The sequence below is a fragment of the Corythoichthys intestinalis genome, chromosome 14 (genome assembly GCF_030265065.1).
Source record: "Corythoichthys intestinalis isolate RoL2023-P3 chromosome 14, ASM3026506v1, whole genome shotgun sequence".
NCBI lineage: Eukaryota > Metazoa > Chordata > Actinopteri > Syngnathiformes > Syngnathidae > Corythoichthys > Corythoichthys intestinalis.
In genome coordinates this window covers 43,895,367-43,917,798 of record NC_080408.1, presented here as the reverse complement: position 1 = coordinate 43,917,798, position 22,432 = coordinate 43,895,367, and the positions used below count along the sequence as shown (strand labels likewise).

The window sequence follows — 22,432 nt, the reverse complement described above, 5'->3', positions numbered from 1 at the left end:
AATCAAGCTTCTTGAACACACATTTATATACACAAATTGAGAAGATTGATGTGGGAAAAAAAAAAATATATAACATTGGGGGAAAAAAAGCATTTTAAAAAATATTTACAATAAACAAGTTAAATTTTTTTCAGTCATGCCACTCCGAAAAGCAGTTTCGTCCTGGAATTAGACACGGCTACATCACGCAGCTCACACTTCCATGGGGTGTCGGTCCTCTTTCCACCCTTCCATTTTCATTTCACTTTACTTTCATTGTCACTATAAATGTACATGAAAATAAGTCAGTATTTATGAAAATAATAAAGTATAAAATAAAAATATATACAGCAATAAATAATAATGGAAATCTATATGTATGACAATAGAAAGAATACCATAGCTGAATATGTGCTACATCCCTAATCTTCATATAGAAAGAAGAACACCACAAATTATAAATTCCTGCCTGGGATACCCACAGTGCACGTACGACTTTGATCTGATATGCACATTTTATTATTATATACACAAACACACACTTATATTGCATCAAAATTAACTTTGTCTTGCAATATCAAAAGAAACTTTCAAAAGAAACGTTTTCAGCATGAAAAAAAAAGAGTGAGTTGGTTTACCTCTGCTCGTCGATGGCGTCACCCACGTGTTCAAATCCGTCACTATCTTCACTCGAGGACTCTTCCGAAGAAGACGATGATGACGAATTTGGACCATCCTCTTCCTCAAGTTGATCAGAAGCACAATTGCTTGCGCTAAATTTAGTTTTCCGTTCATTGTCAAAGTCACACAAAGTCGCTGCTCGATCCAGCAGTATCCAACTGGCCGTCGCTCGCCACCTCGCTGCTTCAGAACTCCTCCCTCTCGTTCGGTTGAACCTCGCACCGCAGTTATATTTATAAAAAAAAAAAAAAAAAAAAAACGCATTTTGTGCTTCCACTGTGACTTCGAAAGGGTTCGTTTGATTTGTGTTTTTTTCATGGAGCTTCCGTTTTGAAAAAGGACTAGAAATGATGGAAATATAGACATAAACAAATGATCCATGCAGCGTTTTAATGTTTTTTTGAGAGGACAATAAAACTATAAAACTTAAATGACAATATCTCACGTTCTAGTTGGTCGATTGACTTCAAATAATAACGAGAGTAAACCGCAACTTCCGCACTTTAAAACGAGACCAACCAACGGCATGTGGGTGACGTAATTAAAACGTGAGGGCGCTTCAAAGACGACGTGCGCTGAGGACGCGCCGGCGCGTCCTTCGACTCTCAAGGGTTAATTAGTGCCGATGAAAGTGATACAGACCCCCTCGAGATATAAAAGAGGTGTCATTCAAGGAGTTGTCGGTCGAAATATCATCACAAATGTAATGAAATAATTTTATAAAGGTTGAAAAGTTACCTAGCGTTGTTTTAAAAGTTAAATACAACTGAAATGTACAAAGGCAGTGACACCCCCCCAAATGCTTCAGTTAATCACAGGGTTAAAAGTGGACTGATACGATCCCGTACGCCATAGATTCCATGGCGAATCCAGGAAAGTGCAATACAATGCTTAAGTTCCGAAAATATGACGGCAACTGTGAAAATCCCGTGTTAAATAACCTGCCAGGATTCAACACATGCATCTCTATGAAGAAGACAATCCAAAGTTAGATTAACATGCACAAGTGTTAACGACAAGTCTAATAAAGTGCTTCTGACTTGTTCCAGTCTGCTTGTGTAGCGTAATCTGTTTCTACAGATATTTATAATTGATTAATCCATGGAGTTCTGTCCACCAGCTCTCTCTCAGTGCATATGACGTGTCACGTTGATGTGAACCATGCGCGCAGCAAACTGCCCCGGATGAGTTTTCAAGTGTTGATTTGCTATGAAATACCGGTTTCATGCACTTAGCTGAAAGCCTGACATGTGTTCAGCATGGATAGTTAGCTCCGATTTATTCGAATGCACTTTTTCTGCAACAACAACAAATGAACAAACGAGAACGGTAATGAACAACTTGTTGAATTCATGCAATAAAAAAGGACAATGCAACGGAAAATTGATCAGCTGTTTAAGAGATACACCATAAGGAGTGAATGATAATGTGTACTTATTTACTAAAAAAAAAACATCATGTGTGCATTGTTGCAATCATGTTACAGTAAGTGTAATGCACATGTAAGACCTGTCGTGTTTTACTGTGTGTTACAGGTATAACTATCCAAAAGCAGTTTTCTTTGCTTTTTGATAGTTTAAGGAATATTGGTTAATCATAAAATTGTTGCAGTTTGATTGTAATTATCCAATAAATGTCATGGTCAGATTTAGTCATTTTTTGTTTTACAAGGCAGCAATTACACTGTGCACAGTGGGGACAAAATCAAGCCCTTTTACACAAATGACTTGTTATCTTGGGATAATTGTATTGACAGGCCAATAACTCATTCATATTGTATTTCAGATAACTGTTTCCTAAAGTAATTTACTGCTTTGCATCGATACTCAAAAGCAGAGGTGCGTAGTAATGCGTTACATTTACTCCATTACATTGACTTGAGTAACTTTTTGAGAGAAATGTACTTCTAAGTGTAGCTTTACCACGCAATACATTTTTCTTTTACTTGAGTAGATTTATGTGGAAGAAACACTAATCTTACTCCATTACTTTGGGCTGAACTGGAGTCGTTACCAGTGTTGTCAGTAACGCTTTACTGTAATCTGATAACTTTCTTTCAGTAACGAGCAGTCTAACGCGTTAGTTTTTCCAAGCCAATCCAATTCCAATCTGATTAAAGTTAGTTTCCTCAGTAACTGTGCGTTACTATTTTGTTTTAGCCTCATACTGTATGTAGAATGAAGAATACTGTAGTCATGTCCGAAGAGCATTTGAATAGAAAATACCGCATTTGAGTTTGGGAGTGACATCACATCTCATGTTTTCTCATTGGGAAAAAAACGGGTCACGTGCAGTACCATGCTGTATGCACGCCTTCTGCCAAATAGCCTGGCATCAGGATCATATCAGGATGCTAACAGTAAAGGAGCCAGAGGGATACAACAAACGGCTGCATTTGCTCACTGGAGATACAGCCATTACTTCACATATCCGTCCAGTACAGATGACAAAAATATCTCAGTGCGTTGCAAACTCTGCGCTGGCTCAGATGGACTGTCGACTGGTATATACTCGACATCCAATTCAACAAGGAAGCACTTGGAATTACAGCACAACGCGAAAAAACTCGAATCAAAGCCGACAGGTAACGAGACAGCCAGCACTTCTGCAGTTTGTAACCAGCCTTTATAATATGTGTAATTATGTACATTTTAGAGTTAGAGTTTGTAATCGTAGGCGGAGTTTTACATTTGTGGGACTGGGGGGAGAAGCATGTTGAAGACTGAAACGAAAGTCAAAAGTTTGGACACAATTCATAATTTTTGCGTTTGATATATTTTCACTGCTATTGTAAATTCTCACTGAAGACATCAAAACTATGAACGAACATGTGGAATGGCAAAAAAAGTGAAATAACTGAAAACAGGTTTTGTATTCTACATTCTTCAAAGTATCCATCTTTGAGGTGTCTCCAAACTTTTGGCCAATACTGTACAGTATGTATATATGTATATATGTGTATATATATATATATATATATATATATATATATATATATATATATACACACACACACATCTTGATACTGTTCGAGTTCAATCAGCTGTTGAAGTTGTTGTTGGTAGCGTTTGAAAGCTTAGGTTTAAAGGAATTCTAAATATCCATCTTGCCACCTCTGGTGTAGTTTTGGCAAAACAAAGCAAAGGATAGTCTCAAGGTGCTAGTCACATGATCTGTTCGAAAAACGATTTTGACCCATTATGAAAACTGTACGTTGTAGGATTTTTGTTAATTTCATAATTTTTTGTTGTTTTATTGCTTTACAACTTTTATAGACAACATTTTAATGGCTAGGTCTTTATTTCAAAGGGGAAGTTCAGAATTTTTTACATTGGGCATCATCTTGGAGTTAGCGGGGATTTAATTAGTTGTTGGACTTTATTTAAACAAATTCCGTGCAGTTTGTCAGTTATTTGTTAGCTTTAAGGCTCCGGGATGGCTAAGCTAGGGCAAGTCAATGGTGGTTGAAATCAACTCCATCGACTAATTAAACCCCGCTAACTCAAAGATTAAGCCTTATGTGGAAAAACTCAATTACACGTGATGAAATTTTTCTGTTATTTTTATGTTGAGACAGCAAAAGGAGAAAAATTGGTAAAAAGTAACTGATAAGTTACTTTTAAAGTAACTTAGTTACTTTGATAATAAAGTAATCAGTAAAGTAACTAGATTACTTTTTTGAGGTGTAATCAGTAATTAAATTACTTTTTTAATCCGTGACAACACTGGTCGTTACATTTTTCCTCTTCAAAGCCTTTTCACACTAGCGTAAAACGGGAGGAGCCACGTAGCCTGACGTAGACGCCATCAGGAAGTGAGAAGCGGCAAATATATTTACCGTATTGGCCCAAATATAAGACAGTTCTGATTATAACACGACCTCCTCTTTTTCAAGACTCAAGTTTGAAAACAGACTTTTTGGACACCAAATTAATTTTTATACAGAAAATAATTGCAGTACATCTGAAACAAATGATTATAACAACATATTTGAGAAAAAAAGCATGTTACTTTGCCTCATTCAAATCTTAATATCTGAACATTTAAATATGTGAACTAAAGTGCAATCACATTCGTAAATGAATGGCTTCTGGTTTTTGCAATGTAAATAAACCAATCTATTGTGATAAAACAACAAAATTGCAATAACTGCATTAACCATCAAAGTGAAGTCTAACTGTAACTGTAGTCTTGAAACAAATCTGAATAAGGAAAAACATTGCAATATAATAATGCAAACTGGGTAAACTTGAGAGTAGCTGAGTTTTGTCATGACAGAACATCGCATCAATGATAATCTGGCGCCATCTAGCGTCGTGAATGGGTATAAAGGGTATAACCACGGATATAAGACGACCCCCACTTTTTCAGTCTTATTTCAATGCAAAAAACACCGTCTTATATTCGGGCCAATACGGTACTATAGTCCAAAGCACCAATGTGTTTATTTTTCATTGTTGTACAAGAAAACATAGACTTTTCACGGAGTAGGAGGAATTATAATAACCGTGTAAAGAGTTTTTTTTTTGTAAAGTTCCGGTGAGAAGGTAAATCATTTTTTTTGTTGTTGTTCGTGAACTACATTTCCACACAAACGCACATGGAAGTACCATTTAGCTTAGCAAGGAGAAGTATGAGAGTCATTTTTCGAGTTTCCCAGAGCTTGCGAAACCTTAAAAAAGGGCATTTATCAAGGTTTCGTTGGCCGTGATTTGCACATATCCGTCTTCCATAATAGCCTGACAGCACAGATATAAGTACGCCTGCCCCTCTGCGATTGGTGTTGTTTCACCCCTCGGCAAAATTTCACTTAAGACTTCGCCAGCCCCAAATGACCGCCGCCTCTCACTTTTTTATGCCGAGAAGTCCCCTCCCACATACACAATGAATGGGTTGCCGCTGAACCCTTCACACTAGGCTGCCACTAGTTTGAAATGGCCTTTATTCTTCATATTGACTTTATTTTTGCCAGAGATGTCGACAGTGGCTCTCAGTGTCACTAATGAGACATCGCAACAATAACCACATTACTCCATTATAACAATCAGTGGTAATAAGATTTTTTTTCCCACTAGAGGACCACTTTGGACGGGTGATGTTTCACGTGTTTTTCCAGTCTGAATTCGATGATTTTCATGTAATATTTTTGGCCTAATATGGTAATGTAATAGGTTATAGTACAGAATAATAATAGTTCATGTGTAGGAAGCTGCGCTGAGAAAAAAAATATACCATTATTTTAAAAAATCACATGTTGTAAGTAGTTACTCACAATGTTACTTATTACTTGAGTATTCTTTTCAATGAATACTTATTTTACTTGTAGTTGTGTAAATTTTTGGATGATTTACTTTTACTTGAGTAATAGTATATAGAAGTAACGCTTCTCTTACTTGAGTAAAAAATTTGGCTACTCTACCCACCTCTGCTCAAAACTTGATATATTCCCCTTTGATGACATCAAATACAATTCAAATTACTGCATAATATTCACGACACTTTTGATTTATATTTCATATTTTCAGAAAATTATACAGGAATAATTTGTAAGGAATAAGATATTTTCCTGCCATCTTGTGATGGCATTACAACATCATCTATGCAATGTGAGACAAGCCAGAAAGAAAATTTTAACAAAGAAATTATTATTTTGCTGCAAGCCTCCCAACTGAAATGGATTTGATATCTATAACTGTCAAGAGCAGTGACTGAGTTAAGGGCTACAGGCAACTAGATATTCCAGACTAGAGGTACAGGTACTATACTGCTAAATACAGTACTTCACGGTCATTTGAGTGCTGGCTTCACAACGTACGAGTTTGTATTATATGACCAAATATTGCCATCCAGTGTATTTGTTGAGCTAAACGATTGAAGCGCTTTTCTTTTTGTGAACATTATCTTTTTTGAAAGAATATTTGAGAATATTATTTTTGTTGTGCTTTCACTAAATGATACTTATGTTTGTTGTGAAGGAGTTGCCGAAGCTTATGCCAATAAACGGCGCGGTCCAATGAACGCCTGTGTCCACTCGCCTTTCTCTGCCTCTTAGCTGTCAATGTGCAAAAAACGGCGTCATTGTAATCTGTTTGAGGCAATGCATGAGCGGGTCATTCCACGCATGCGTTAAATGCGTGAAATATTTTAACGTGATTAATTTAAAAAATTAATTACTGCCCGTTAACGCGATAAATTTAACAGCACTTATACACTCACCGGCCACTTTATTAGGTACACCTGTCCAACTGCTCGTTAACACTTAATTTCTAATCAGCCAATCACATGGCAGCAACTCAGTGCATTTTGGCATGTAGACATGGTTTAAGACAATCTCCTGCAGTTCAAACCGAGCATCAGTATGGGGAAGAAAGGTGATTTGAGTGACTTTGAATGTGGCATGGTTGCCACACCATCTCTAGAGTTTACAGAGAATGGTCCGAAAAAGAAAAAATATCCAGCGATTAGCAATTAATCGCAATTCAAACAATCTATAAAATATGCCATATTTTTCTTTAAATTACTGTTGGAATGGAAAGATAAGACACAAGATGGATATTTACATTCAACATACGGTACATAAGTACTGTATTTCTTTATTATAACAATAAATCAACAAGATGGCATTACAAGTTATAGAAATTTTATATTAAAACCCCTCGTCATGTTTTCGTTTTAATAAAATTTGTAAAATTTTCAATAAAAAAAAAACTAGTAGCCCGCCATTGTTGATGTCAATAATTACTTACACAATGCTCATGGGTGCTGAAACCTATAAAATCAGTCGCACCCAAGCGCCAACATAGGGCGGAAAAACTCCGAAAAACACAACAAGTGCACCTTTCACTGTGCTGTCATTGTAATCTGTTTGAGTGGGGCATTTGTGCGTTAATTGCGTCAAATATTTTAACGGGATTGATTAAAAAAATGAATTACCGCTCGTTAACGCGACAGCCCTAATATATATATACATATATATATATATATATATATATATATATATATATATATATATATATATATATATATATATATATATATATATATATATATATATACTGGACTGTCTCAGGAAATTAGAATACACAATATTCTAATTTTTTGAGACAGTCCAGTATATATATATATATATATATATATATATATATATATATATATATATATATATATATATATATATATATATATATATATATATATATATATATATACATACACACACACACACAGTATATATATGTGTGTATATATATATACATATATATATATACATACATATATACAGGGGTGCACATAAGTGGTCTGCATGCGCGCATGCGCACTGGACGTAAATAAACGCGCTGGCCCTCAACGGCTTCCATACGCTTTTGCGTACCGATGGCTGACCACTGTATTTGCGGCGGACACGAGAAAATAACTTCTTAAAATGTCGAAGAGTCAGGCCCTACTGAATAATTATTTCGTGTTCCCCCACCCCCGTCAAAAGACAGACAGATGACAGAGACGTCACCGGAGCTACCGGGAAAATAGGACTTTTGCTGAAAAGTGGCTGCAGGAGGAACCATGACTAGAAGTAAATGATGCTCGCACGGAAATGCGGTACAAAATGTGCTGTGAGAATCCCAATTTCGCTGATAAGAGCAGCGCATTTTATGTAGGGTCAAAGAATTTCAGCCATCCAAACTTTGAAAAGCACGAAAAAAACAGAGAGCATGTGGCAATTAAGCAAACTATCGATGTCAGACAGGACCCCACTCGCCCTATGGACAAGTGGCGGAGTAAAGGTAATGAAAACAGCGCCACGCACTGACAAACGTGTTTTTGTTCGCATTTTACAAAGCTAAACATGCACGTTCAATGAGGTCTTATGAGGAGGACATCCCACTTTTACAAAGGCTTGGAGTTAATGTGGGAGCAGCATAATGCCCTTTATTTTGGATTGGTGCTTTTATGTTTATTTCTTTACATTTCACTTTAAAGTAATGGCAATTTTGTTGTGCCAGTTGATGTTAATCAAGCATTAATTGTTAATGTAATTAATTAAAGTTAATTGGCTCTAAGTAAAGCTTGTCATAATTTTATCGCATCAGGCGGGTCGGTTTTCAAGCTCAATGAGGACCAAGTCACATCTCCTGGTCCTCCTCTGAGAACCTGGGCAAAAAAAATATATGCACTCCTGCATATATAGCTTGAGTTACATTTGAGTATTTACACTTTTGGCAACCCTACATGCTACAATGATGCAAGGTGAGAAATGTAAGTACAGTAATTACACAAAAGCTCCTCCTATAGTTGGACTTTACTGGACTCTTTAAAAACACACAAACATTCATTAGTGGACTAACTTGTGAACCAACCTGAGACCTTGTGATAAGTTATGCTGTATAACAAGAGATGTATTGGCAAACAGGAAAAAAAAAAAACGTGGACAGACTGCACAGAAGAACAGAGGTCAAAACACTCTTCTCCTATTGGTCAAATTTGCTTGAGGGCGTTACGTCAAGCATCACTGACACTCACAACCGCTCTGTTTCAAGACTATGAGCTTCTAAGAAAGAACTACAAGCAGCACAGCACGAGGTACATTTAAAAAGTTGTCTTAATTGATGCTGATGTCTCATGATTCAGGACAATTAAATTGCATGTTTCTCAGTTGAGTTTTCCTGATAAGAGTATTAAATCATTCCGATTAAAACTTATTCTATTATAATTTATTATATAAAAGTTATATAATACTTATGTTTCATTTCTTGTATCATCAAATATATGAAATGTTTATGATCAGACCAGACAAATTTGGAACAACAAAGAATACTGTACTGTCAATGAATAAACCATTCGGTTAAAAGGATCAGTGAGGAGTTAATAATGAAAATCTTGGGCTATGCATTATTAAAAACAAACCAAATTTCTGACAAAGACTTGCAAATTGCAAACTACAAACAGACAATGTTACTATGTCTTTTACGGCAGTTTTGTGTTGGATCTGATTAGATACTGAGGTACAAATACCTCAAAGGTGTGTGTGGCTCTGGTTTTTCAACCCTCTAAGACCAAGGTTCAAAATCTCATTCAGGGAACGACTCTTAAGTAATGGTTACCAAAGGTGGGCTGGTGGTCTTAGCTCGAAGGACTCGAGATTCCTCCAGAAGAATCAGAAAATTCATTTGATTTAAGTTTACTGTAGCTATAGTTATCATAATCTGGCTACCATGCTGGTAATTGGTCTTGGGTGTTGTCATCAATTTCCATTTTTCAATCTAGTAGATGGAGATTACAGTCATATTTGACAATTCTCCATCTTCTGCCATGTCAGAAATGGTAACGAAAGAACATTCCAAGTTTGACAGGGTCTTTTTGTCAGACTCTAGCTACAGAATTATTTGTCGAGCCGATTTTTAAAAAATTTCAATAAAGATACTCTTTCTATGTGTTTAGCTTCAAAGTTAATGATTATACTCTTGCTGAACTCTTTCAAGCAAAAATGATGACACCCAGCCCTTTTTTTTTTTTTTTACAGGGCAGTCATTTAACTCATCTGGCTGTCATTGACAGCCAATGAGTTAAATAGTCCCATCCATTTTACTGGATGGGACGTCTGACGCTGTCACTGAAACATGAGCATTCACAGCCAGTCTAAATAATAAAAATTGAGTGACTGCTTGAACATGAATCAAAACTGAGGTTCAACATTATCGACTAATTGCAAAACGGACATTGCGATTTGAAAATCGCATTGGACTAAATCGGTTTGAATTTGCTTAATTGTGAAGTGCGAATATACGATATACAAGTTGTCATATATCTAATGACGAAAGTTATTTTTTTACCCAGATGAAGTCCATATAGCTTGTAACACATTGACAATGGAAACTGCTTTAATGTACTGTCAAGCATACAGTAAGGTCCATTCCATTATTTACATGTGAAAAATCAGTTCAAAGTCCAAATGGAGCCAACAGATAGTCCAGAAGAGAATCCGCTGAAAAGTGACCACGATCCAAATGATCCACTTCTGATCAAGAGAGGAAAGTGGGCCAACAAGAGAGAGTTTATTCTGGCAGTGGTTGGAGAAATCATCGGCCTAGGGAACGTCTGGAGATTTCCCTATCTCTGCTTCAAGAATGGAGGCGGTAAGAGTGATGCAACTCACCTGATAGGTGCATTAAGTGACCTAGTTTTCTCCTTTAAGGTGTCTTCTTGGTCCCATATGTGCTGTTCCTGGTGACCTGTGGGATCCCCATCTTCTTCCTGGAGGTGTCATTGGGACAGTTGACCGGTCAAGGAGGAATCACGTGCTGGAGGAAAATATGTCCTTTACTTGAAGGTGCATTGCTCATGAGCAAACTTTCAACAGAGGGGTAAGTGGAAGAGAATTCAGTTTGACCTTTGTCTAACTATTCATAGGTATAGGCTACGGCAATCTCCTGATCATGCTGTACACGGTAATGTATTACATCGTCATACTAGCGTGGGCCTTCCTCTACTTCTTCTCCTCCTTCAAATCTGAACTCCCATGGGCCAGCTGTAACAATACCTGGAACACAGGTAGGTCAAGATAGTGTCAAAATGGACTGGACGTCATGTCCCATCAATGGATGTATTTATTGTACGTGCATAGACTTCATAACATATTGACGGGACACGGGGCGCGGGGCCGATTAATATGGGGCCTATTTCCGTCAAAGCTGACCGAGTAGAAACACAAGGAGCTTTTTACGTTGAAAATTCTTGTGAATAAATGCTTAAATCCCTGAATTCTTTATAGATATGGACATAAAACAGTCTCAATTCTTGGTTAAACGCAAAAAAAAACGATCACTTACCATTTATTTTACGTAAATATGTCAAATGTGCTGCCAGTCTTTAAGGCACTTTGGCTCCTTATAAACACAAAGAGCTTTTTACGTTGAAAATTCTTGGGAATAGATGCTTAAATTCCTCAATTCTTTATAGATATGGACTTAAAACAGTCTCAATTCTTGGTTAAAAGCAAAAAAAAAAAAAAAAAACAACAACAACAAAAAAAACCCAACATAAAAACGGGCAGCTAGCATTTATTTTACGTAAATTCAGTGTGTCACAAAAGTGAGTACAGCCCTTGCATTTCTGCAGATATTTAAGTATATCTATTCATGGGACAACACTGACAAAATGACACTTTGACACAATGAAAAGTAGTCTGTGTGCAGCTTATATAATAGATTTAATTTATTTTCCCCTCAAAATATAGCCATTAATATCTAAACCCCTGGCAACAAAAGTGAGTACAGGCTTCCTCCTGGGGTGACAGCCATGCACACCAACTTGATGTAGAGTGCGGCGTACGGTCTGAGCACTAACAGGCTGACCCCCCATCTCTTCAATCTCTGCAGCAATGCTGACAGCACTCCTGTAAAGAGTCACATAACATTTTGGAGGGAAAATGACAAGCAATACTCAATTTGGAAATTTAGGGATGTACGTAGTTTCTAAGGGGAGTACTCACTTTTGTTGCCTAGGGTTTAGATATTAGTGGCTATATTTTGAGTTATTTTGAGGGGAAAATGAATTAACTCTATTATATAAGCTGCACACAGACAACTTTTCATTGTGTCAAAGTGTCATTTTGTCAGTGTTGTCCCATGAAAAGATATACTTAAATATCTGCAGAAATGCGAGTGGTGTACTCACTTTTGTGATACACTGTATGTCGAATGTGCTGCTAGTCTTCAGGCCACTGTGGCACCGCCTTATCACCACAAAGATCTTTTTACGTTGAAAATTCTTGTGAATAAATGCTTAAATCCCTGAATTCTTTATAGATATGGATGTAAAACAGTGTCGATTCTTTGTTAAAAGAGCAAAGAACCGGGCAGTAAGCATTTATTTTACGTAGATATGTCAAATGTGCTGACTGTGGTGCCACCTTATCACCACAAAGAGCTTTTTACATTGAAACTTCTTGTGAATAAATGCTTAAATCCATGAAGTCTTTATAAATATGAATGTAAAACAGTCTCGATTCTGGTTAAAAGCAAAAAAACGGGCAGTTAGCATTTATTTTACGTAAATATTGCGAATTATGACGCCAATGCCTTAGCGGGTAATTTCTCCCATTTACGTACAACACTTTATATGACAGTGGTGCCATTAGACTGTCATAATTATGACATGACACTGTCAGGAGCTTTAATGAATGCTTATAACAGATTTCATTTAGTGTCATCCGGCAAATTGTCTCACTTTTGAACGGATGTAAAAGATCTAAGATGGACATAAATGGAGTTAGTGATGGATGAAACTTAATGACATCTGTCATATGCATTCAGTAATATCCATAATAGTATCATGTCATAATTATGACGGTCTTATGAAAGTCTTATGACGCCGCTGTCAAATAAAGTGTACCTATTAACACAAACAAATCAACAAATAAGCCGTACTGGACTGTAAGACGCAGGATTCAAAATGAAGGAAAAAAGTAGCGGCTTATAGTCCGAAAATTTTGGTAAATTCTGAAACTCGTTGAAGTTTTTCTCCAGGTACTATAATATTTGGACTTGGTGTAGAATTTTTAAGTTTTAGTACATACATAGGAACTGTCTTAGAAATGCTGTTTTCAATATCAATGTCCCTCTTTTACTAACTACTACAACACATTGTTTTCTACGAGGCAACTGTGTTGATTACCGAAAGAGTCATTCAGCAAATATGAGCATCACTGCAAATGTGACATCTTCTGTTGAAGAATTCTGGCAGTATGTAGTCATTTAATCTTAGCATAACTCAATGTGAGGCTCATGTCTTCCAGAATCTGCAATTTATATATATTTTTGTCATTTAGGCGGAGGGTCCTAAGTTTGTCTAGCGGAATTGAGGAAATGGGAAGTGTTCGATGGGACCTGGCTGGATGTCTTGTGCTCAGCTGGATTACGTGTTATTTTTGTGTGTGGAAAGGTGTTAAATCCTCAGGAAAGGTTTGATTGGAAACACCGACAGACATAATATAATATATAAAAATAGCACGAGAAAAAGGCAGAAAGTAAAACTATTGTGCTAATAGTGACCCCCTTTCAGGTCGTCTACTTCACCGCTACATTTCCCTATGTGATGATGATTGCTTTGCTGGTCCGTGGTCTGACCTTGCCTGGGGCTTGGGATGGAATTCGATTTTACCTCTCTCCTGATCCCAAACGTCTGTCTGAGCCACAAGTAAGGCAAATTTATTTTTGACTTTCTCATAAAGCTACTTAATGCAAGCTTTATTCCTAAAGTGCTTCAACTGCAGTCTTTATCGGTGTCAAGATGTTCTTTAGGTTTACTCATGATGAAAGAGCTCATTTTTAGCAGGACTGCCAATATATATATACAGTATATGTATTTATATTCAATCTGATCTTAATCCAGTCTTCGATTTCATTGGCAGAGTTATGAATAGTACCGTAATTAATCATTTAATATCCCATCACAACAAATTTAATCCCCTGATGCCTGATATTACATTTAGCTCATTAGCTGCCATTTACGGAGCTAGATGTTCAAGTCATTTTAACTGGATTGGACGGCTTGTGCCGTCAATAGGTGTTTTAATATACATGCCATTCTTGTTTTACTAACTACACAGCGCATACTCTGTGAATACTATAGTACTGTACAGATACATTGGTAAATGAGTTAAAAAATATACATCAAGAAGCATTTGGGGAATACAGTAAACCCTCGTTTTCGTGGTTAATGGTGACCAGAACCCGCCGCGATAAGTGAAAAACCGAGAAGTAGCACCCCCAGCAATAAAAAAAAAAAAAAAAAAAAAATCAATGTATTTATTCTGATTTAGCATTGGAAAGAGATACATATAAGACATGATTTTTCTTTTTCTTCCCCAAAGTATAATCTAAAAATAAAAAATCTCTACATATATTTAAATGTTCTTTTCAAGCACTTCAAATGTAATAATTATGATGTTTTAAACATGTTACTCTCCCACTGAATTATTTTTAAACAAGAATAAAGTAGTAGTAGAAAAATGATTGGCTTATTAAATGCTTCACTGATGAGTATACTCAAATCAGCTCGTAGCTGCTCACTTACACACAATGAGTTGCCACAGCAACTGTTTAACAAGTTAAATGATCGATGATTGACACATGTAGCGATTCAGAAGTTCGTGACTCTGGCAAGATCAAACACATTCATTGTCAATCATCGTTAACTTTAATAAACAACTCCAGTACACATGCACTGTCTGCCTGATGAACAAAGAGCAGGGAGAGGGAGGGAGCGAGAGGGAGACTGCGCGATCAGCTCGGGACAGCTCATCTGTATTATTATTATTATTTTTTTTAACTTGAACAGAAGTCCAATTTAAAAATCCTGAATTAGTAAAAATATTAAGAAAATAAATAAATTTAGAGGCTAATATAGACAATTAAAGTTAAAATCAACAAAAATCTATGAAGAAAATGCATTAAATTTATTTAAATGTTTTATTAATTCATTTTCAACATTGATTTCTTATTGTTTAATCTTTATTTTATTTTATTTTATTTTATTTTATTTTATTTTATTTTTTATCTTTGGACTTTCTTTTTTATATTCAATATTCTTTTATGTATTCATCCAATGCGTTATATATATTTATTCATGTGAAATCAGGCAGCATGTGGTTAATGGCTTTTTTTTCATGAATGAATGATTTCACTGTTGATGTCTTGTAAAGGTGTGGATGGATGCAGCAAGTCAGATATTTTACTCCTATGCTGTCTGCACGGGATGTTTGGCATCTCTGGGGAGTTACAACAAATACAACAACAATTGCTATAAGTAAGAAATATTTATGTATAAATACAATTGTTGAATCAAAGCAACTGGATATGGTTCTTGTATATGTTTTACCATTCCAAAAAATCAACTTCAGTTCCGAATTTGAAAATATAATACGTTCATGTTAATTGCGATACAAATTTAACGCCATTCAGTTGCCTCGAGTCAACAATTCATGACTGAGAATTTCCAGTCGTTTTGCTGTTCAATATTTATGACTTTCATTCTAGAGACACATTCGCATTGTGCCTCCTGAACAGTTCAACGAGCCTTGTCGCCGGTTTTGCAATATTCTCAGTTCTTGGCTTTATGTCATACGAACTGGGTATTGACATTTCAGAAGTAGCGGAATCAGGTAGGACCCTACAGGACATAATGTACAGTTTTTAAAGTCCCACTTTCACACTACTGTAATTAAACAATTCAATGTTGTTCAAAGGTATTAAAAAAGCAAAGATTTGGTCCTTAACTATCGATACTAAGGTTGCCACATCCTCAAAAAAAAAAAAAAAAAAGGGACACCTCATTGGTAGAGCCAGCCGGACCAGTAACCGTCACTCTTTAATTATTGTTTTTGTATGTGAAAAGTGATTTTGTTGTTGTTGTTGTCCTAAATATCATATTATAGTAATTTTACTCAAAACTGAATAAAGAACATATTTTAGTTATATAATCACATGGAAAAACAATAATTATATTAATGTATTTTTATACAAAGCTATAACAGCAATATTTATCAGCAATAACATTTTCGCAAATGATCACTCCAAATATAATGAATTTGACAGAACACAAAAATATTAGGGATGTTCCGATCACATATTTTTGCACTCAAGTCCGAGTGCGAGTCACCTGATTTTAAAAATCTGCTGATACAAAGTCCCGATCTGATAATGAAATTTTTTTTTTAATTTAATTAAAAAAAAAAAAAAATTCCAGGAGTGTTGTGGAGCTTAAATCATATATATTTTTGTATCTGTTGGCAATGTTATTGTATTTCTGGAAGTTTTTGTTACTTTTTAGCCCTTTAAAAAATAATTAATAAAAAAAAAAAAAGAAATAAAAAAAAACTGGGGCGTTACCGTGGGGGCAGGGGTTGGCAGTGCCCACCCATGGACACGCTCTGCCCACCCAAAGAAAACTGGATGTAGTACTAACGGCAGTCTGGGGACTGTGTATGATATCCCGTTCATATAGTACTGATGTCTTCTAACCTTTGCCTTGTTACCTCCTCTATCACCTTAATTTAAAATAAATAAATAAATAAATAAATAGATAAATAAATAAATAAATAAATAATTAAATGAAATGTTGGTTTTGTTCCTAGGGGGCGCTACACACATGTACACATATTTTTGTTAATATATTTATTTTTTAGTATAGTTTACACCAGTGTTCACCTGGCTGTTGAGTTTGGTGAGTTTTGAAGCATTCTGAGGGGGTCAAAGTAGGGCTCAAAGCGTCGGCGGGACAAAGAATGACTGCTAGGGGGCGCTACATTGTGTATTTGGAAGTTGTCTTTAAACGGTATCAAAGATTGCACCTGTCTTGACCTGCCTGCCAATTTTGGTGCATTCTAAAGCATTCTAAGGGGGTCAAATTGAGCTCAAACGGGCTGCGGAACAAAGAATAACTATGATATAATAATAATTAATAATAAAACCGAGGAACCACAATAGGTTACCTAAAAAACATTGTTACCTGCATGCCCCCCCCCCCCCCCCCGGTAAGACTAATGCCCACCCACACCTGGCATCCTGGTAACACCACTGATTAAAACCCCGATCCTTTTCACCCGATTACGATCCTCTGAAAAGTGACGCGATCGTGATCCCTAAAAAAATATAATCCAATGGCTGAAAATGGAGTACATACAGAAGAACAAGAAAACAAATGATCATCGATTTGAACATGATTTTTGCTCTCGCTTCACTCAAACCTCTTATCTACCACCCCCTTATGTTGTGTTCTGTTAGCGACAGTACCTCAACCAATGAGATGAGTGTGATTTCGTATTGTCACTGTTCCGTCAGCAACCAGACGATTCCGTTTTTCAAGGGACAGTTGGCAATCCTGAATTATACGAAGTACTGTATTCAAATATGTTTCAGCAGCATAGTTGACGATGATGATGATGTCACGTAATGGTACTGAAATCGACAGGCAGTTTACAGCAACACTGAAATTTTGGTTCGTGAATACAAGATTAAATGTGTATCAGAAGCGGAAAGAAGTCCTAAAAAGGTTTCTGGAGTAATTTCACATTTTAAACAAGGAGCATTTTACTGTTCAAGCCAGAACGCAAAGACAGATGAATTAGCTTTCATTATTGCTAACGCAGCTTCATAGACAGAAAACAAATATGTCTATAAATTAGGGCTGTCCAAAGATTAAAATTTTTAATCGAGTTAATCACATGCTTAAAAATTAATCAGTTGTAATTTATCGCAATTCAAACCATCTCTAAAATATACCATATTTTTCTGTAAATTATTGTTGGAATGGAAAAATAAGACACAAGACGGACATAAACATTCAACATACTGTACATAAGTACTGTATTTGTTTATCATAACATTAAATCCACAAGATGGCATTAACATTATTAACATTCTTTCTGTTAAAGGGATCCACGGATATAAAGACTTGTGGTTCTTAAAAGATATTTTGAGTACGTTATAGTAATTTTATATTAAAATCCCTCTTAATGTTTTCTTATTAATAAAATTTGTAAAATTTTCAATCATATAATAAACTAATAGCTCACCATTGTTGACGTCGCTGAGCGGTGACGTCACATCGGGCTCCCTGCCGTTCTTCCACAGTGTCTTTAACTACGCAAGGTAGTGATTGAAATACACCACAAGGTGTCAATGGCGAGTTTTAAATTAATTAGAAGTCTGAGTAAGTTTTATGTGTATTTTGCATAGCTATTTTGATTGGGAATGCCAGTTGTCTGCATTGGGCGCTTTTCTTTTTTGTGAACATAATTTTTTTGAGCGATAGGAATATTATTTATGTTGTGCTTTCACTAAATGATACTGTAGTGATTTAACTGTTCCACCCAAATGCATAATGGGAAGTTGGGCAACCATGACTGTCAGTGCTGGCCGCAAATGGTATACTGTATGTTCTGCGTTGTGTTCAATTAAGCGTGTTAAGAAAAAGATCGCCTCATGTCATTCTTCCCCACGTCGTTCGCCACAATACTTATAATTGTTGTGAAAGAGTTGCCAAAGCTTAAGCCAAAAACAGCTGTGGTCCAATGAACGCCTGTGTCCACTCGCATTTCTCTGCCTTATCGCTTTCAATGTGGTAAAACTGAGTCATTGTGCGTCAAATATTTTAACGTGATTAATTTAAAAAAATTATTACCGCCCGTTAACGCGATAAATTTGACAGCACTACTATGAATATAACTGAAACTATAGCACGCATGGCGATTTCAATGCATTTATTTTATGACGGCTGCAGAGTGTTCATGTTTTAGCGATTTCCTACACGGCCCCTTTTACCTCTGCGAGAAGGCGAAACCTACGGTTAAGTATTGGCCTCTGTATGTCTGTCTGTAAATTTGTGTTCAAAATAACTCAGGAACGAACACAGGGACTATTATCAAACTTGCAGGATAAGTTTGTAGGATGAATAGGTGTCATTTTTTGGCATGAGGGAAGGGAGTGTCCACTCTACGAAATATGGCTATGCTTTGAATTTGGCAGCCTAGGCGGAAGTTTGCTTTCTCATAGTGCTCCTTTATCAACCAGTCTCTAACGAGTAAAATGTTTAGAAAAATAACAAAAAAGCCGATTGTCGCAATGTTAAAAAAGTAAATAAATAAAAAATTGTGATTTAATTCAAAACAAACAACGCGTCACTTCCTGTGAATGGTCAAGTAAGAGCGGAAAAATAGGATTGGGATACTTTGGTTTATTTATTGCAGGTCCAGGCCTCGCATTCATTGCTTACCCTCGAGCAGTAGCCATGATGCCTTTACCACAACTCTGGGCAGCCCTCTTTTTCTTAATGATCATCTTCCTGGGAGTGGACAGTCAGGTGAAACTAGACATATTTCCCTGCCATTGACAGCGATAGACACCCAGTTCATTTGAACTCGGAGGGGATCATCCGATCACTGCTGAACTTCCAGTTCAAATGGATTGAATGTCTATTGCCGTCAATGGAAGTAAAGGAGTTAAAGTTTTGAAAAATATTACCCCCACAGTTTGTGTATCTTGAAGGATTGGTCACATCCATATCTGACCTGTACCCATCCATCTTTTTTACTGGACACCAACGCAAACTACTGCTGCTGGGTTTGTGTGGTATTTCCTTTTGTGTTGGCTTCTGTATGGTTACTGAGGTGAGAGGGTTCAAATTTCTATAAATCATTTAGGTTGCCTAGACACTTGTATGGTGTTTTTAATCAAATCTGATTTTATGGTCTGCAGGGTGGATTGTATGTGTTTCAACTTTTTGACTACTATGCCTGCACCGGCATCCCCTTGATCGCTTTTGCCATTATGGAGTCACTTTGCATAGGATGGATATATGGTGAGTAGAGCTGCCAAAAACGATGATTTTGATAGTCAATTGATCATTGATTATGTTTTTACGAGTCGACTAATCGGCTTATATATAAATTGCAAGTTAAGTATTAGGTTTCCTTATGTCTGTGTTGAAGATTACTTAAGAACGAATGAAGGGAATATTATGAAACTTGTAGACCATATTTGTGAAACAGAAGAGGCGATTCAAAGTTAAAGTAGTGAGGTCAAAGGTCAAAACGCATTTCATGATAAATAAATGAATCTGTTATAAATTTAACTAAAATTTGCAGGCTAGGTGGTATGCTGTGTAGGCCATGGGCCGGGTGGGAATGGGGTTGGTGGTGCGCCCCCTCTTCCCATCCCTGATGGGGGCGCGGGTGGCCCGGGGGGTGATCCTGGGGGTCCCTTTGCTGGGATGCGGGAGGAGGGATGGGCTGCGCTGGCCCCCCTCCCGAGGGCTGGCTGGGTGGGAGCCGTGGTCCTGGGGTGGCGCCCGCGCCGCGTCTCCACTCGTCTGCGTGTCTGTCGCGTGTTTGGTGGGACTAGCGCGTGGCTGGATGGGATTGGGTGCGCTCGGGTGGGGGGCCCGGTGCCAGGATTGGTGATGGGGCGGCGTAAGGTCAGTTGCCGACAGGTTTACACTCACAAGGGATTCACAGGATTACTGGTTTCTAGATCACAGAGCTGATTTGTGTGAACTCCACCCCTCCAATCACTTATCTTATAGACTCCCCCTCCCCTTCTTTCCCTGGTCAACAGGCCCTCCTCATTGTGTCAACCGGAAATACATCTAGCTGACGATAGCACCAACATATTCATAGTTAGTGTAGGAGTTCAACGTATTTCTTCTGTTTTTTTGTGTCTTTTCTTTCTTTTCTTGTATTTCTTTTCTTTTCTTCTGTTCCCTCCCTTCCCGTTCGCTGCTTTGTCATAATAAACGAGGTATGTTGAATGATCACAATGGGAGTATGTCATACTCTTAATGTGAAACATCAAAACTGTTCAGACCAACCGGACACTTAGACTTCCATTCTCCATGTCAAAGAGCTGAACAGGACAGGTTTACAAAAAAAAGGAATAAATAAAAATGATATGATGTGTAGAAAAAGAGTGCTGCCATTTTGCGGCAAGAGGGCAAAATTAAAAGAGGTCATAAATGTACATGACAGTTGAGCGGCATAAGGTCAAAAGTCCTCCAACTGAAAATAAAAAATGTCTGTACGCTGGGTGGCTTTGTGTCATACTTAAAATGAGTATGTTTGTCTTCTAGGTGCTGATAATTATTATCATAAAATAACAGACATGATTGGCTATCGGCCTTCACTTTACATGAAGTATTCTTGGAAGTTTGTGACTCCTTTTTTGTCTACAGTAAGTTTAAGTTTAAGGCATTTTCAATCATACAAAATGTGATATATGAGAGCTTATGTTAAATGGAAAATTTCTCATTTCTTATCTGAATAGGGCATTCTATTTTTCTTCCTTGTGCAATTCACCCCTCTGAAGTACAATAACACCTACCAGTTCCCCTGGTGGGCATACGCTCTGGGACTATTGCTTGCATTTTCTTCAGTTATCATGATACCTCTGTGGATTCTCTACAGTGTCACAAAAACTCCAGGATCAATCACTCAGGTCTGAAGAGTTTTTTTTTTCTCTTTATTTCTGTCCCATAACATTGCATAATTGTTTCCTCTCTCTGTTGTACTTCGCAGAGGATAAAAAAGTTGACAACGCCAACTGACAAGTCCCTCATTGTATCACTGAACAAGTCGGGAAAATTTTCCTATATCAAGTCACAAGTGTGTCTAGAAAAGGAGTGAAGACCAGCAGATAACAGAATGTAATAGTATGTATATAAGAATAATCTATCTGTTGAGCATATTAAATCATTATATACTGTATATACACAGTATACATACATATACAGTGAGGAAAATAAGTATTTGAACACCCTGCGATTTTTCTCCGACTTGGGCGTGTATGATATCACATGTATATAGAAATACATGTGAAATGATAGACTCGCCGGCGTTAGTAAACGGCGGCCATGTTAAAGCAGTAGATTTCTCAGGAAGGCTCTGTTGTAAAGAACCTTTCCAGCAAACCTAAGCAACTTTTTATCTAAAATACTCCTAAATCGGCAAAATCTTGACTTGAATCTATCTTTAAATGATGAAACAGTTTTAAAACTTTGACATGTCGAAAGTAGACAGAAGGGAACTAATGCAATGACAGGAGCGATTTTAACAGCTTTAACGGTTCATTCACAACATTAAATGACTTCCAAACATAGCAAAGGTTACTATCTAATCATCCCAATATCTGCAGTATCCCTGTGTCTAGTTAAGTTTAGGGTAAAAAATAGGCTAGAGCCAATTGTCCCAAAAACCCTTTGAACTTCACATAGTGTGACCTATTTC

At 36.9% G+C, this 22,432-nt stretch overlaps 1 protein-coding gene across 1 annotated transcript; it reads left to right on the top strand.

The window, feature by feature from the left end:
• Nucleotides 1–8,894: 8,894 nt before the first annotated feature.
• On the top strand, nt 8,895–21,843 carry LOC130929409 (sodium- and chloride-dependent GABA transporter 3-like). The gene is made up of 15 exons (XM_057856515.1): nt 8,895–8,904; nt 10,563–10,790; nt 10,850–10,984; nt 11,065–11,205; nt 13,313–13,397; nt 13,484–13,616; nt 13,717–13,851; nt 15,359–15,462; nt 15,693–15,817; nt 19,403–19,515; nt 19,685–19,822; nt 19,911–20,013; nt 21,280–21,380; nt 21,474–21,644; nt 21,725–21,843. The coding sequence occupies exons 1-15, from the start codon at nt 8,895–8,897 to the stop codon at nt 21,830–21,832; spliced, it is 1,830 nt and encodes a 609-aa protein (XP_057712498.1). The 3' UTR covers nt 21,833–21,843.
• The last annotated feature ends 589 nt before the right edge of the window (nt 21,844–22,432 follow it).

Bases quoted from the DNA above. Each gene is read 5' to 3' on its own strand.
- LOC130929409 (XM_057856515.1), top strand. The intron at 10,791-10,849 runs GTAAGAGTGATG...TTCTCCTTTAAG, and splicing joins CTGCTTCAAGAATGGAGGCG to GTGTCTTCTTGGTCCCATAT. The intron at 21,645-21,724 runs GTCTGAAGAGTT...TGTACTTCGCAG, and splicing joins CTCCAGGATCAATCACTCAG to AGGATAAAAAAGTTGACAAC.